This window comes from Lissotriton helveticus, chromosome 5_1 (assembly GCF_964261635.1).
Source record: "Lissotriton helveticus chromosome 5_1, aLisHel1.1, whole genome shotgun sequence".
NCBI lineage: Eukaryota > Metazoa > Chordata > Amphibia > Caudata > Salamandridae > Lissotriton > Lissotriton helveticus.
Window position 1 is genome coordinate 1406588705 of NC_136065.1, and position 15919 is coordinate 1406604623.

Genomic DNA, 15919 nt, shown 5'->3' on the forward strand with positions numbered 1-15919 from the left:
GTAGGCGGATGACGAGGGTGGGGGCGGAGTCAGCAGGGCGGGTTGGGAGGCGATTTAAAAGTCAAAAACAAGCCAGCCGCTCGTAATCAGCGGAGCGAGGGACTGCTTGTATTCAGCAGGAAAGGAGGTAATTTAAAAATAAATGCGCTAGCAGTCTTGCGCTAGCCCTCTGCCACCGGGCTCCACGCAACACTGAAGCAAAGGGAGGAGAAGCCTAAGTAGGCGGATGACGAGGGTGGGGGCGGAGTCAGCAGGGCGGGTTGGGAGGCGATTTAAAAGTCAAAAACAAGCCAGCCGCTCGTAATCAGCGGAGCGAGGGACTGCTTGTATTCAGCAGGAAAGGAGGTAATTTAAAAATAAATGCGCTAGCAGTCTCGCGCTAGGCCTCTGCCACCGGGCTCCACGCAACACTGAAGCAAAGGGAGGAGAAGCCTAAGTAGGCGGATGACGAGGGTGGGGGCGGAGTCAGCAGGGCGGGTTGGGAGGCGATTTAAAAGTCAAAAACAAGCCAGCCGCTCGTAATCAGCGGAGCGAGGGACTGCTTGTATTCATCAGGAAAGGAGGTAATTTAAAAATAAATGCGCTAGCAGTCTCGCGCTAGCCCTCTGCCACCGGGCTCCACGCAACACTGAAGCAAAGGGAGGAGAAGCCTAAGTAGGCGGATGACGAGGGTGGGGGCGGAGTCAGCAGGGCGGGTTGGGAGGCGATTAAAAAGTCAAAAACAAGCCAGCCGCTCGTAATCAGCGGAGCGAGGGACTGCTTGTATTCAGCAGGAAAGGAGGTAATTCTGCCTTGGACACTTGATGCATCTGCTACATGTTGCTGTTGATGCCATTGGTGTTCATTACTACTTGAGCCCATGGAGGATCTTTGACAATGGTGCTGGAACAAGAGGGGGGATGGTGTCACTGATATGTGGTGGTGCAAATTACTAAAGTATAGGGGGGTGATAAATCTAAGCATCTCACAAAAACAAGTGTGGCATATATGCCATTCCCATTTAAACAGACAGAGGGTGGGAGCACACTGCCTCAAATCCCAGTACTCAATTTGCCCCAATGCATAATGATAAATGGGTTCACTGAAAAAATATCGATAGCAAAAATATAGATAACAAAAATATCGATGACAAAATATAGAATACAAAAAATATCGACTCCCTATACTTAAACAGGTAAGTACAAAAATATTGAATCAAAAATATCAAAGTTAAAAATATAGATGTACAAAATATCGATTTAAAAATATAAATAAAATAAAATAATGTATATTAAATATATAAAATATTAAAATTATCTTTACCGAAATTAATTAAAAGTAATATATATTTTAACTAAATATAAAAAAGAAACAATTAAAAAATATAAACACACAAACATAATAATTTATACATATACATATATTTACTTTAAAATTATGTATTAACGTAATCTTTATTTAATTTTTAAACTTTTAACTTATGTAAAAATTAAATTAATACATATATTAATAAATGAAGATTTCGAAAAACCATTCTATAATTAATTAAAACATTAATCTATTAAAAATGAATTAAAATTTACATTTTGCTATAGAATAAATACAACAGCAGGGAATTTTTTGGATAGCGGAATAATTAAATTTACTATTCCAACTCCAGTAAATACAACAGTAGGTAAAGTGTTGGATAGCGGAGGGGTAAAAATTACTATTCCCACTCCAAAGAGTGCAACAGTAGTGAAAGTGTTGGATAGCGGAGGGGTAAAATTCACTATTCCCATTCCAGTGAGTGCAAAAGTAGGGTAAATGTTGGATAGCAGAAGAATTACATTTACTATTCCAACTCCAGTGAGTGCAACAGTAGGTAAAGTGCTGGATAGCAGAGGGGTAAAAAGTACTATTCCCACTCTAATGAGTGCAACAGTAGGGAAATTGCTTGATAGCAGAGTGGTACAAATTACTATTCCCGCTTCAGTGAGTGCAACAGTAGGGAAAGTGTTGGATAGCAGAGAAACAAAAAGTACTAATAAAATTTAAACAATTGAAATCTTCAATCTTAAAAATAAATAAACATTTTCTTTTAAACATATAAAAAGAACACATATTATAATATTAATCACATGCAACAAAAAGGTACAACTATTATATAAAATAAATTAATAAATACATTTATAACCAATATTTATTTAAAATGAGCAAATATTAAACAAATTATTTAAAATATAAATGTATTTATTTTATTTCCTACCCTATAACACCACAACAATAAAAAAGACAATCTTATTTCAATTTATTTCCATAATTAACATTAATAAAGATTTTAAAAAAAATATTACTAAAGAAAATAATAAACGTTCATTGAGTACACATTCTTTAACACTATAATATCCACAACACACACCTAAATTTAATTACGCAAGAACATAATTAAATACTAATTAATTAATTATAATTGATTACCAACTAGTTAATAATTCATCAATAAAAAATAAATTACTTCCCACCCTTCCCACATTTACAACTATAAACGCCACAACACACACCTAAAATTAATTACACAATTATCATCATTAATTACAAGTTCATTAATTAAAATTAATTAACTAATTATTAATTAATCAATTAAAAATAAATTACTTCCCACCATTTTCACCTATAAACACCACAACACACACCTAAAATGTATTACACAATTACCACAATTAATTGGCAACTAATTTATTAAAAAGAATTAAATAATTATTAAATAATTAATACCAATTTAATTTACACATTTAACACTATAACATCTCAATTAAACAAATATTAAGAAATAAAAATGATTCACTTAATGTAAAATAATTAAATTACTTCCCATCCTATTCCCCTATAAACCCACAACTCGCTACGGAACTAAAACGCAGAATTCAGATAAAAAAAATAACTACTTAAAATAATCAATAAATGTTATGTAATTAAATTACTTCCCACCCTGTTCCCCTATAAGCCCACAACCCGCTACGGAACTAAAAATGCAAAATTAAATATTTTTTTTTTAATAACTACTAAAATTTTAACACATATAATAAACATACAAACAATTCTTATACAAAAAACATACTACAAACACATATAAAATATATACTAAAATACATAACATTAATAAAAAAAATTATATTATTAACAACTATATTTTTGCATACGATATTAAACACTTAGAGCATCATTAGGATGGCAGGCGGACTTTGTCTGCCCGCCAGCTAAAAGGGACCGCCCGCCATATGTGTGGGGGTCCCGTGGATGACATTAGGATGGGCCCGCCACACTGGCGGGCGCATCCTGCATTTTTAACATTGCGGTGGGCTGTGCTTTTAGCACTGCCCGCAGCAATGCCAAAAATGCATGTCGTGCATGTGCCTGCACAACGTGGCAGGCCCAGTGTGGAGCCTGCCATGTTGTGCATGCACATGTAGGGGGGTACCATAGGTACCCCCCATGTGCCCCCCTGACCCCCCTAACATCCTGGGGGCCCGCAACGGGCCCCCAACCTCAAAATCCACATGTCTTTCCGTGGCGGCATTGAAAGGCTCCCTCCCGCCTGCATGATGATATGTATGGCAGTGTCTAGCAGAGACCGCCACCATTTGAAACCCTTTTCCACCCGGTCGACTTGTCGATGGGCGGAAAAGCGGCAGACGGTCGTCTCGTCCATCGCGGTCCCCCGCCATACTAACATGGCGGGGGAAATGGGTGGCGGTCGGGGGAAATGGGTGGCGGGCAGGGTAGGATTTAGGGCGGATCACCCTACATCCTAAAGGGTCCCTTAGATATTTTGTAAATCGATATTACTTACCTAAAATCGATATTGTTGACCACGAGAATTTGTCTGTTGATATTCCTGACCCACGATTTTTTTTACATGATATTTGTGCAATTCGATATTTTTTACTCGATATTCTGTCTCTGCACCGATAAATGCAGTGCATTATAACACTTACTTCAGTAGCAGTCTTTTATTTTTCGCTCTTATTGGTGCAGTTTGTGCTGTGTAACTTCTGACACTTGTTTCTGGATTCATACCTTCATCAGTAGTGAGCAACAAGTCATTTTGGGGATGCTGGGAATGCTGCGCTAAGTTTTCTCATGTTTCTGTACCACTCACATGGTACAGGTGCATCAACACAAGCTCCTGAGCTCAGTAGCTTAAGAGAAAGAGAGTCTTTTCAAACAAAAGTAGGGTGGGAGCACACTGCCTTACATCCCAGCACTCAATCCATTCAGCAGGAGAGTGATAATGTAGCCGATACATTTTGGATCACTTATGAGGTAGTACACTGTAATTTATAGAAAGCACATTTTCTGTTGAAATGGTCACTAAATGTGAAGAGACATGAAGTTTTATTAGTAAAACTATATCATTCACAAAAGATGATGTGTGGAAATCGAGTTTCAGCAAATATTTATCATTTGCACCAAGTAAAGTGTTTTGGTTTGTTCCTATTAAGATCTTTGTTTCCATCAGACTTCAGAATTAGAAAAAATTAGCTTCATTTGTGCTATCCTAATTGCTGATATATTTTGAATCATGTGTAAAGTTCTCTATTAGAAAAAAGTGACTTCCTACAACCCTTCTTTTCACTTCCAGTACCCCAGCAAGATTGTCAACTCTGTCACTTTTACCTAATCCTCTCACTTTGCCGTCAGAGAAATAAAAGTAAACACCAGTTTCCAAATAAGCAGGGATTTGTCAGAAGGCATAGCCTGACATTTAAACTTTGTCTTTGAACAGGCAGCAAATATGATGTAAAAAAACAAACACAAATGCATGTTTATTGCTCATGCACCTTCTGAACTCCAGCATAGAGTTACCCATACCCCTATTCCCAGGGCCTATGATCTTTGAAGGGGCTCCCATTCAAAATATCAGTGATTTACATTGTCAAGGGCAGAAGTGGAAAATAATGCCTTTAAATTATCATGGGTAGAAAAGGAAAATAATGCCTTTGCACAAGTACAATGCATTCTTTTATGCACAAACGTTCTCTGTATACAATTGCGGTTGCGAAAGTGCTTCTGCATAGTGGCAATTGGAAGTACAAAACAATTTCAAAGACTTTTGAATGTTTCTGCGTCTAACCTGGGTGTAAGTTTGCACTTTCATTCAAGAAATTAGCATTATCTGCCTGCACCAAATAAAAAGCCTTACCCATTCTTGATGTGAATGCATGTTTCTGTGCTTCCCCCATAAGGGTCTTCTGTGCACAGTGTGCATAGTGGATGGATGTTGCCTGTGTATATACAACTCAATAAACCTGTGAGACTATTTAGTTAATGTTTAATGAAAATGCATTGAGATCTAAGGGCCAAATGTATCAAAAGACTAGTCACATAAAGTGGTCATAAAGTGAGCACAAACATGTTGTATTCAGTCTTTTATTTTGTGATGAGAACGATGTGTTAAAACACCACATAGCCAAATGTCCCTTTGCAGGAGGTTGCAGAATAACCTGCCTAATTATTATTATTTGGTAGGTCACTATATGTAAGGAACAGCAGACCACCATCCTTGTGCTTGCACTCCCAACTTTGTTTTAAAGTAGCCTGTGTTCATTAATGGAACATGTGTTGTTTTAAAAAATAAATAATAATAAACCTTGTGTGAGGAAACATCGGGGTGTAGGCCTGCTTCCCCAAAGCCTGCTGACACGATGTATAAAGGGGAAGGTGTTCTAGAAGGACATCTTCCCCTTTGCGAATCAGTTACTCGAATCTTTTGAGGTGTCAGTAACTGTAACAGTAACTGAATGATAGTTTGCAGTTGCAAACCATTGATACATACCGTTGCGAGTTGCAATTAAGAGAAGATGTCCATTTCATGACCCATCCTAACTGCAAATTGGAATGGATTGAAAACTCATTTTACTAGTCAGAAAGGCTTTTAAGACCCACAAAATGGGTAAATTCATATAAAAAAACTTTTGCAGTCACAGAGCCCGTGATTATGCAAATCAGAGGGTTTGCAACCACAAAAGGACTCGTACAGCTGGCTGGTAGTTCCCATAAATCAATGGTTTTAAAGAGGTGTAGGAAGCTGACTTTTTATGTAGTGATGCCAATGTAAGGGCACACCATGCAAAACATTCAGACAACCCTTATTGGTTTACAGGACTTCCTTTAAGAATCCTGAGTGCTCTATTTGTAGTAGTGTAGTCGAGCAGCATAGGCTTATCAGAGAAGAGTGTTACGCATTTGTTGCACACACACACAATCAATAAATGGTTCACCCATTCAATATGAAATCCGAGACCAATTTATAAAAATACAGTAGATTTTTTAAAGAAATCAGACACCATGGACCACATGTGCAAAAGGTTTTAGAGGTCGCAAACGGCGAATCGGGCCATTTGCGACCACTAAATAGCCTTTTGACGTGTACTAATCCTATTTTGCAAGTCAGTAGCCTATTACCAACTCGCAAAATAGGGTTTGCGAGTCGGTATTAGAAAGGGGCGTGTCAAGGGCGTCCCTTCCTAATATCGAGTCACATGGGGATGTATGAATGTTTTGCGACCAAAATGAGGTCGCAAAACATTCAAATTTTACTGTGTGCTTGAAGTAGGTTGGGGTCCAGTCGCAAATGGAAAGGGGGGAGGACACCTTCCCCTTTGTGAATGGTTGCAAAAATATTTTTTAAGAGCAGGTATTGGTCTTAAAAAATTTAACTGAAACGTTTCATTTTTCTTTTTGAAATGCATCCCATTTTTCTTTAAGGAAAACAGGCTGCATTTTTGTTAAGTGTTGCTTTATTGAAAAAGCAATCACAGATATGGTGGTCTGCTGACTAGCAGGCCACCATACCTGTGGTTTTGGCCATTCCTAATGGGTCACAAATTGCGACCTGCCTCATGAATATTGATGAGGTTGGTTCATTTGCGACCCACTAGGAATCGCAAACAGTGTCAAACACACTGTTGTACATCGCTTTTTGCCACTTCCTAATTGCACGTTGCAAAAGTCCCAATTAGGAACTCGCAAAATCTGGCGGTCGTACATGTGGCCCCAAGATCCTTAAAATAACTTAGGTACAAGCAAAGGTATTGATTTTAGAAGAAAAATACTAAAAAAAATCTATTTTGAGGCATGAGCCTAGAAGACTACAATGTTATGCTGTCGGAAAAAAAACCCAGATGACAAACAGGTACTTGCAAGCAGTGTTCAGAGGTGCCCTTTGGAACTTAAGGTGCTGGGGAGGGGGGTCAAGGTCCAAAGTCCCTCCATCAGTTTCAGTTTACCTGCCCTGGGGGTGTACGGGTGCAGAGGTGGTTTTGGGATGGTAGGCTCAGCGCTACACTGTTGAAGTTGATGGGACTTGCCACAAGGGCTGCAAGAACTGACTTTGGGGCAACTCCAGGTGAACACAAAGGGGTCTCAATTCGTGGGAACCCCTAGGCCAAGGGGGTGCAGTCAGAAGTCGTGGGCCCTGGCTGTGGAGCTCGGGTGCAGAGGGTCTTGGCTGGCTGGCCACCGGTGTTTGAGGCTCTCACGGTTGACAGTAGCTCAGCAGAGGGAAGGAAAACAAAAGAGCAGAGCCAGACTAGTCGTCAGTCCCCTGATGTGCAACAAGGCTTCCAAGGTGGTGTTATACGGACTGGAAGAGAAACAAGCTTTGGCTGGTGCGAGTGCCCCAGTACTCAGGGTATTGGTGCAGGGTAACTCCTAGAGAGTCTAGCATCTTGAAACTCGGCAGAGAGTCAGGGCTGTTGTCCTAGAGCCACGAAGACCTCCTCCTGAAGTAATGCTCCCTCGGTGGGTCCAACGGACAGCAACATGGTAAACCGGACAGATGCAGTTGTGACTGCTGATGCAGGGGGTGGCTCCTCCACTCCAAGGGAGATAATCGCTTGTTGTCAAAGTGCTGGTCAGTCCTTCAAGTGTTGGGGAAGATGCACAGCTGCAGGACATGTGGGGTCTTTGCAATTGTTAAAGAGAAAGCAGCAAGGCAGGTTTTGGCGAATGTTTCTGTGCAAATCCTTGGTTCTCGTGGTGTCGTCTCTTCTCTGTCCTTCTTCAGTTCTCAGTAATACAAATCTGGTGTCAGGGGGAACCTTAAATACTCAATTTAGGGACGTTTTGTAGAGCATGCAGTAGTAGCCAATGGTCTAACTACCCCTAGAATGACTACACTCCCTATGTGACCACTTCCTGTGAGGAGTGGGCATAATCCTGACCATGAAGCCCCTATTTCACTAAAAACAGGATGGTGAAACCATTCTCTGGCTGTTCACTTCAGGTAGCCCACCTTAGGGGTGTGGCTGGGCTATGGGTGAAGCACACCTTCTAAATAACTAATTTTCCGCCTACTTTACTACCAGTCTGGTCCCAGGGGTGGTGTTCCCCAGGTCTGGGGAGAAGCTGGGTTTGCATGTCAAAGGCAGCAGGGGTTTTGAAGCCTCTGGCCTTGATGTGCTAAATTGCTAGCCATCCAGCTGGAGGAGCTGAGAACACCTTCTGCCGAGCAGGCATTGTTCTTGGTCTACAAGAACATGGGCTTTCCCTTGCAAGGGGCCAGAAACCTGTCTGTGGTAGCAGTCTGGAAGATACCAGTAAGCCAGCACACTAGGAGACTTGTAGGGCTACAGGGGGCACATCTAAGGTGCTCTCTGGGTGTATGTCCTAATAAAGCTGATACTGGCATCAGTACAGATTTATTATGAAAAGGTGTTTGATACCGAACACCAGTACTTTTAGTGAAGCCATCACGTAGCTGGGCAACTCGTAATGACCAGAGCCTAGTCCATGTCCTCAAAATGCCTTCCTGAATACTTGCAATGACTAGCAATGGAACTAGGCTTCACAGGAGCATATCTGCCCATGCAGACGTGCCCTCACATGTAATATAATGCACCCTGCCATAGGGCTCTCAAGGCCTGCTGTAATGGTGACTTACATGTAGTACATGCAGTGGATGTGGGCATTGCACACAAGGATTAGGCAATGTCTTCTTTTCTAAATGAGTTGCACCATTTCACGCATCCTGCAATGGCAGTCTGTCTGCAGTTTGAGTGTGGGTCCCTTTTGGTGGCATAATATACTGCAGCCCTTAGTCTTTAGTACTCATGCCCTGGGTACAAGAGTACCATTTACTAGAGGCTACTAGAGTTCTAAAGCCCTTGCCAGTTGGGTTACAATTAACATTTGTGTAGTTTCTAGGGAATGAACCCTGGCACTGGGGCTGTTTAGCAGGAACATAGTGTACTTCCAATCAAAAGCATCAGTATCAGCGGGCAAAAAGTGGGGGTGACCATTCCTAAAAGAGGCCCTTTCCTACAAGAGGTGCACTGTCTTTATTTGTAAGGCATGTAATGAGAGACTACCTTCACAGATATGATGATTATTTGTTCTTGGTTGGGTCACTTCTATCAGTGAATTTTTGAGTTAGTGTGCACACGGACAACTGGCATTATGGATAACAGAAACAAAAAAGTTTGTTAGATGCCTTTATAAATAGTAGGACAATTAACAAATTCTTAAGACCTAATATCTGTGACTTGCCTTAAATATTTCGTGCAAATACCAAAATTCAAGTCAAGGACAATTCTATTTCACTGTCAGTCTCGGCCGAAAGTACTTTATCAGGGAAACATGTGTCCTAAAATATGCTCTCTTCTGTCACAAATTTGTTTTTCGGCTGTGTATGGACTACCGAGATCTGCAACTTTACTACTCATTTCAGAAAAACTGCAGGCTGTGTACAATTTGTAATGTTCCCCTTTGCAGCTAGAAGGCATGGTTTAAATATGCTTTTCCCTCATTCTTATATATATTATTTTTTTCAGGAAATCATTTGAGTTTGAAGATGTCCAGGCCTATCGGTGCTACCTGGCACAAACTAATCATCAAGCACTCCCAGAAGATGTAAACAAAGTTTCTAGATCAGCACTTTATCACACTGTATCTGAAGACAACATATATGAGGACATTATGTGTATGTATTGCATTGTATAAAGTCACTTCAATAATTCATTTACTATTTTTCCAGCATTTATGTTTTATAATCAGATTCTTTTTTATATGACTGTAGTCATTAGGCACTGATACCTTCGTGTTTGTCTGTTCACAGTATTGGTTATTTCCTTGGACTGAAATACCTATTCAGGTGCCAGAATTCCTAAGAATATACCTTAAGCCTTGCAGTCGGCAAATAACCAGGATTGAGGGGGAGGGTTTGAGGGGCTCACTGAACACACCACTGCCTAAGCTTATATATCTTTTGCTCATCTTCATCCAACCAAAAATCACATAATTACTGAGCCAACCTCATTCACCAATAATCTCGCTTTTGTATATTTTCACTCATTCACACCCTTGAATGCCTAAGCCCCATCCTATGCACTATGGGCCCCATTAGGATGGTGGGCGGATCGCCCCTGCCAGGCCCGCTGTAGCCACCGCCGGCCTGGCAGGGGCGAGCCATCCGTGCCGGAATGACCCCCCGCCGTATTATAATGGCTGGGGTGTCCGTGGTGGATGAAAGACCGTCCGCCACTTTTCCGCCCGGTCGACATGTCGACCTGGCGGAAAAGCGTTCTATATGGTGGCGGTGTCTTTCAGACACCGCCATCCATATTAGAATGTGCTATTGTGAATGCCATTCAGTGGCGGCAATGCCGCCACAGAATGGCATGCGGAGTCTGCTTTGGGTTCCCCCTGCGGGCCCCCATGGAATCCAGGGGTGTGGGGGGTGCACATGGGGGGTGCCTATGGTACCCGCCTGGTTTTCAAAGAACAAAGTGGTGCCTGTCACGTTATGCTTTGAAATGCACAACATGTATTTTTTGCATTGCGGCGTGCGGAATGTTAAAAATACGGCATGCGCCAGCCACTGTGGCGGGTGCATCCTAATTGCCCCCAAGGGACCACTGCCCTTATGACGGGCGGTCCCTTTCAATGTGAGGATGACGGGTGGACCAAGTCTGCCCGCCATCCTAATGGGGCCCTATGTCTCCATTTTGAGCAGAAAAGGTAATACCCCAAAATATATAAATAACTGCTATTTGCTTGTGTTTGGGGGTATTTATAACTCTTAAGCAATAACTGCCATGTTAATGGGGGTTACAATATTACAGAATTTATAAAAATTTCTAAAAATAGAGAATTACACGACTAATTTATTATTAAGAAAAATTGAATGCAATAAAAAAAAGAGAAAATAAACATTGTAGGCTCACAGTCGTCCTTTTCTATTAATGCTCTGACTCTAAAAGCCAATGGAGCACGGATTACAGACATCAACAAAAGAGGTACAGATAAGGAAATGGGATAGGGCAGGGGGTATATGGTGACAGGATAAGATGGAAGTGAGAAAAACCCAAGGTGTGTGCAAAGAGATCGGCTTTAAATACAACAAACAAAAGTGGCAGACAGGTGTAGAAGAGATTGGGTGGAGGAAAAATAGAAGTTGAAGGAAAATAGAGGTTGGCCGGTGATCATAGTGAGGAATAATTTTAAGGAGTAATAGAATAAGAAAGACAAGAAGAAGAAAAATATGATGACAGCCGAATGGAGGAGTAAAAGGGAAGATAGAGGTAAAAGTGAAAATAGTGGGGAAAAATAGCAGTGGGTAGGATTTTCAAAGATCTTCCCAGAGAAAAAGAAGAAAAAATGATGAGTGAGAAGGGTGCCTTGGGTAATTAAGTGTGGTTTAAAAAGAACCCAAAAGATGATCTAAGTAATCCTTTCAGAAAAACAATCATAGAAGCAAGGTAAATCAGATAGCATCAGAAAAACATGGTTATTGCAGATGCTAAACAGGAACACCCCCCCAAAAAAAAGAATAATTGAATGATGTATACATGTGCACACGTGGTGATGTATGTGCAGGTATATGTCATGACCCCAATGGATGATGTGTGATTTGTATGTGTGCATGTGGCTCCACATATGACGGCCAGTTTGGGTTTCCTTTCATATGTCCTTCCAAGACAATCTTGAAATGGTAATTTAAAAAAATCACCTACACTCTTGTAAAAATAACAAAAAGCGGTCAGCTCATCCAAAAAGATTATTATTATTATTATTAATATATATATTTTTAAAGAATGTGGCGGGGTGAAGGAGCAACTGAGAAGCAGGTGAGATGAGGGCCGCCAGATGTTGCTGCTGTCGAGCAGCGGGAGCAGGGATTGAGGAGGGGAAGCAACACACATGATAGAGAGCAAGAAAACATATGCACTCAGATGGAGTGCCAAAAGAAAAATAAATATTTAGTTCCCTGAATGCAGCAGTGAAAGGCTGCACGCCATACAATCTAAACAGTGAAGAATGAAATGTTCGAATATGGAGGAAAGCCATTATATAAGAAGCAATAAAATGAGACAGACAAGGTAGCCACACAATCAAGAGCACTGGGTAGTCCAAGAGCCTACGCTATGTATATATTTAATGTAAGTGGATAGGTCTTTGACAACAGATAGCTAAAATTGTCCGCAAGGCCTAAATGCAACTCATGTTAGATACTCTCCTAATAAAAGGTATTCTTTCAATGTAGTTTGAAAATTGGTGAATGACATTATTTATGAGCATTTCAAGGAGACATTCCAGATAAATTGGATTCATCTATGATGTTCGACGAATTTGATTTTCTCATGGATCACATACAACTGAAATTCAACATCTATCCTCTCGAGGTAGCCTGTGCCAATTTACATCATTTGGGCAAAAGACTTTACATGTTTTGTTTTAGCCACAGTTAGGAATCAAGGGAGATATGCTCCTCCCCATATAAATCAAATATTTTCCATGTGCAACAATGTGGGTTAGATAGGTGTAGTAGCTTAGCATCTGTTACCCTTGGATAGCCCATGTTGCCACCCTTGTCTCATGGGACAGTAAGGCAGTGCTGGAACAGACCATAAAAAACATGGGCTCACAGAAACTGCCTATAATCCACAGTTTCCACTTGCCCTTTAGCTAGCTCTTCAACATGAAATATAAGGTTGTTAAGGATCTAGAGGTCAGACAGAGACTCAATCAACCCTTGGTGTCACTGGTAGTCAAATGGTGCATGTTGACCCTTCCAAAACCCTGGGCATTTTGGTGAATTGTATCCATTCATTCTGCATGGGTATGTTCTAGTGTATTCTATGATTTAGCATTTTGTTAGGTGACTTTTAAATTTAGCTCTTCTACCATAGACAAAAACATTAAGAGGTTGTAGCATTGTGGCCAGGGCATGACACAAATACCAGCCTGTCTTGTTGCTCCATTTTTATCCACTGAATAGAGTTTGATTTCGTTTTTTGTTTGAGTTAACACACAATTCTTTGTTTCTGAAGACATATAAAGTAAATAGTTACTTTATAACCACAGCTATAGCACACATACCTGGTTAACGCCTGAGAACTAAAACCATAGAACTACATGTTAAATTACTGTTTCTGACAGAGAGAATAGCATTCTCCAACAACGTGAAAAAAATAATTATATTTGGTTACCTTTTATTTGTCTTATTTGCTTGATGTTTCTATTTAGTTTGTTTAATAAACATTGTATTTTTCTCCCAATATTAATATGCAAGATCCTCCTAAAGAGAACCATTATGAAGACATAAAACATTCCCCTTTACCTTTGTGGAGGGTTCCTTCAACGTGGAAGCTGCCGCCGCCAAGATATACAATGAAGACGCTAAAGGTAAGAATATTGTGAAACAAAGTACAACGCTTTGAAAATATTAACTTTAGATTCGGCTAACTTTGTAAATGTGATGTGCTTTTAAAAGTAAATAAAGGACATTAATATTGGTAACTGGTAGTAAGTAATCTGTGAACGTTTTGTAGCCTGAACTGGGTTATTCTATGGCATTAATACAGCTACACTGTGACACCACGCTGGTTCACAAATCCAATCAATCAGAATATTCATCCTTTAATTACACTAACTGAAAATAAAATGAAAAGGTGACAATATATAAATGCTTATGATGTCTGCGCGCCTTTTAACGTTAATGTACTGGGCCACCATCCGGGTCCTCAAATGCTCTAAAGATAATACAATTTAAAAATGTGGGAATGTGGGATTTACACTCCAGCTAAGGATTTTAGTGTCCAGGCTAGGGTGTGGGTAGGCCAGACAAGTAGCTACTGTCCTCAAAAATATAAATGCCCCGGTTTATCTTGTGGGACACACAAATCTGTGAAACTATGCATGACAAAACAATGTGGGCAGTGAGCATGGTGGACCCAAGAACTGCAGCAAGCCTCTACTTAGGCCCAGAGTGTACTGCCTACATTGATCCCATAGAGCACGGGTACTCATAGTACAGCCCGCGGGCCGCCAGCGGCCCGGCAAGCCTTCCTAGGCGGCCCGCGGATCTTGCAGACAGTGTACATGTGTATTTATTGTTTTTAAAGTGTGTCAGCAAACACAGGCTCTGCTCTATGGGGGGCGGGCGATGCCAGTGATAGTCAGAGTGGAGCTGCAGGGGCGCTAAGAGGTGACATACAACAAAGCCTCATTAACAAAGTGAATGGTCTTTTAAGACCTGTGAAGTATGCGCTGGCTTTTAAATTACACAGGGAGAGGGAGGAGTTGGGGAGGCTGTCTCTGGGCTCGTGAAGGGAGGTGTAGACACAGTATGTGTGCACTGCCCGAGGCACAGAGGCAGATGGAGACAGAAACAGATAGAGACAGATGAAGAAAGAGACAGAGACAGAGACAGACATAGGCAGACACAGGGACAGGGACAGACAGATAGAGGCAGAGACAGACAGAGACAGAGAGGCAGAGAGGCAGAGAGGCAGAGAGTGAGACGGAGGAGAGACAGATGGAGAAAGGGAGAGAGAGGAAGACAGAGGGTGACAGAGGGAGGGAGCGGGAGGGAGACAGGGAGAGAGGAAGATAGAGGGAAGGAGGCAGAGGGAGACAGAGGGAGGGAGAGGGAGGGAGACAGACAGAGGGAGGAGGGTGACAGACAGAGAGAGACAGAGAGAGAGAGACAGAGACAGGGACAGGCAGAGACAGACAGAGACAGAGAGGGAGAGGGAGTATCTGCCTGCTCCCTCAACTACACTTCTATTTGATCCCTTAGTAGTTGTATCTTCAAGTACAAACCTGCTTTTTCACACTTCATCAACTCTATCATCTTCTCCTTAACTTCAAATAGTGGTTTCACCCACCACTGTAGTTTCTTTACCCTCTCCAGCTAGTGCTGAATTTTCTCAGAGGTCTCCATCGCTTCTCTTTATTCCTATTTTTTTAAATCACTGGTGGCCTCAACCCCACGACCTCATCTGACATACCCTTTTTTTAAGCATTGCTGACTGAAGAGAGTCTTGATTCTCTATTTTTTACACATGGTGAAATGTATGGCACAGAACACCATTATCACGCAAATCATCTTTGTAGCAGGCAAAAACTAGTTTCTGAATTTTCGGTATTTCTTAAGCAAGAAAAAATGGTGGTACATTAGAAAGTGGAGAGTTTCTGTTTATATTCTGCTTCCCAAGGTAACTGTTGTTGAACATAGAAGTAACCTTTTGTATGATGTTGCTTGGAATGAATGTCTATTGTCTGTGTTCCTGGGAAAAACTAGTGACCCAATTTAGAGTTTGGGGACAGGGTACTCCGTTGCAACAACAACAGAATACCCTGTCACTAAAACTCCAGTCTGCCAGCCTCATTTAGAAATGGGTGGACTGTTACCTGTCCATTGACTGAGCCTCTGTTGGCCCTGTAACAAGAACTTCCTCTGAGGGTCTGATGAAGTAGAGGCTATTGGAAAAAGAGCATTGCACCACCTGCCATATTATGGCGAATGTTGTATGTCTTTTTTTTCTCTTCATCACCAACAAGAAAAACCTGGTGGTGACGAACAGAAAAAAAATAACAACCACCATTCTTTGGGAGAAAACCCCCAGTGTATGTGTGTGTACTCCTGTTCCTCTCAGAGGGCTGAAATTCTTCT

At 41.2% G+C, this 15919-nt stretch overlaps 1 protein-coding gene across 1 annotated transcript in view; it reads left to right on the top strand.

The window, feature by feature from the left end:
- Nucleotides 1–15919, top strand: part of DENND2C (DENN domain containing 2C) — a 354222-nt gene that overhangs the window by 141088 nt on the left and 197215 nt on the right. The window contains exons 3-4 of the mRNA XM_078644389.1: nucleotides 9795–9943; nucleotides 13535–13647. Coding sequence (XP_078500515.1) covers nucleotides 9795–9943; nucleotides 13535–13647 — 262 coding nt within the window. The remainder of the gene's footprint in view (nucleotides 1–9794; nucleotides 9944–13534; nucleotides 13648–15919) is intronic.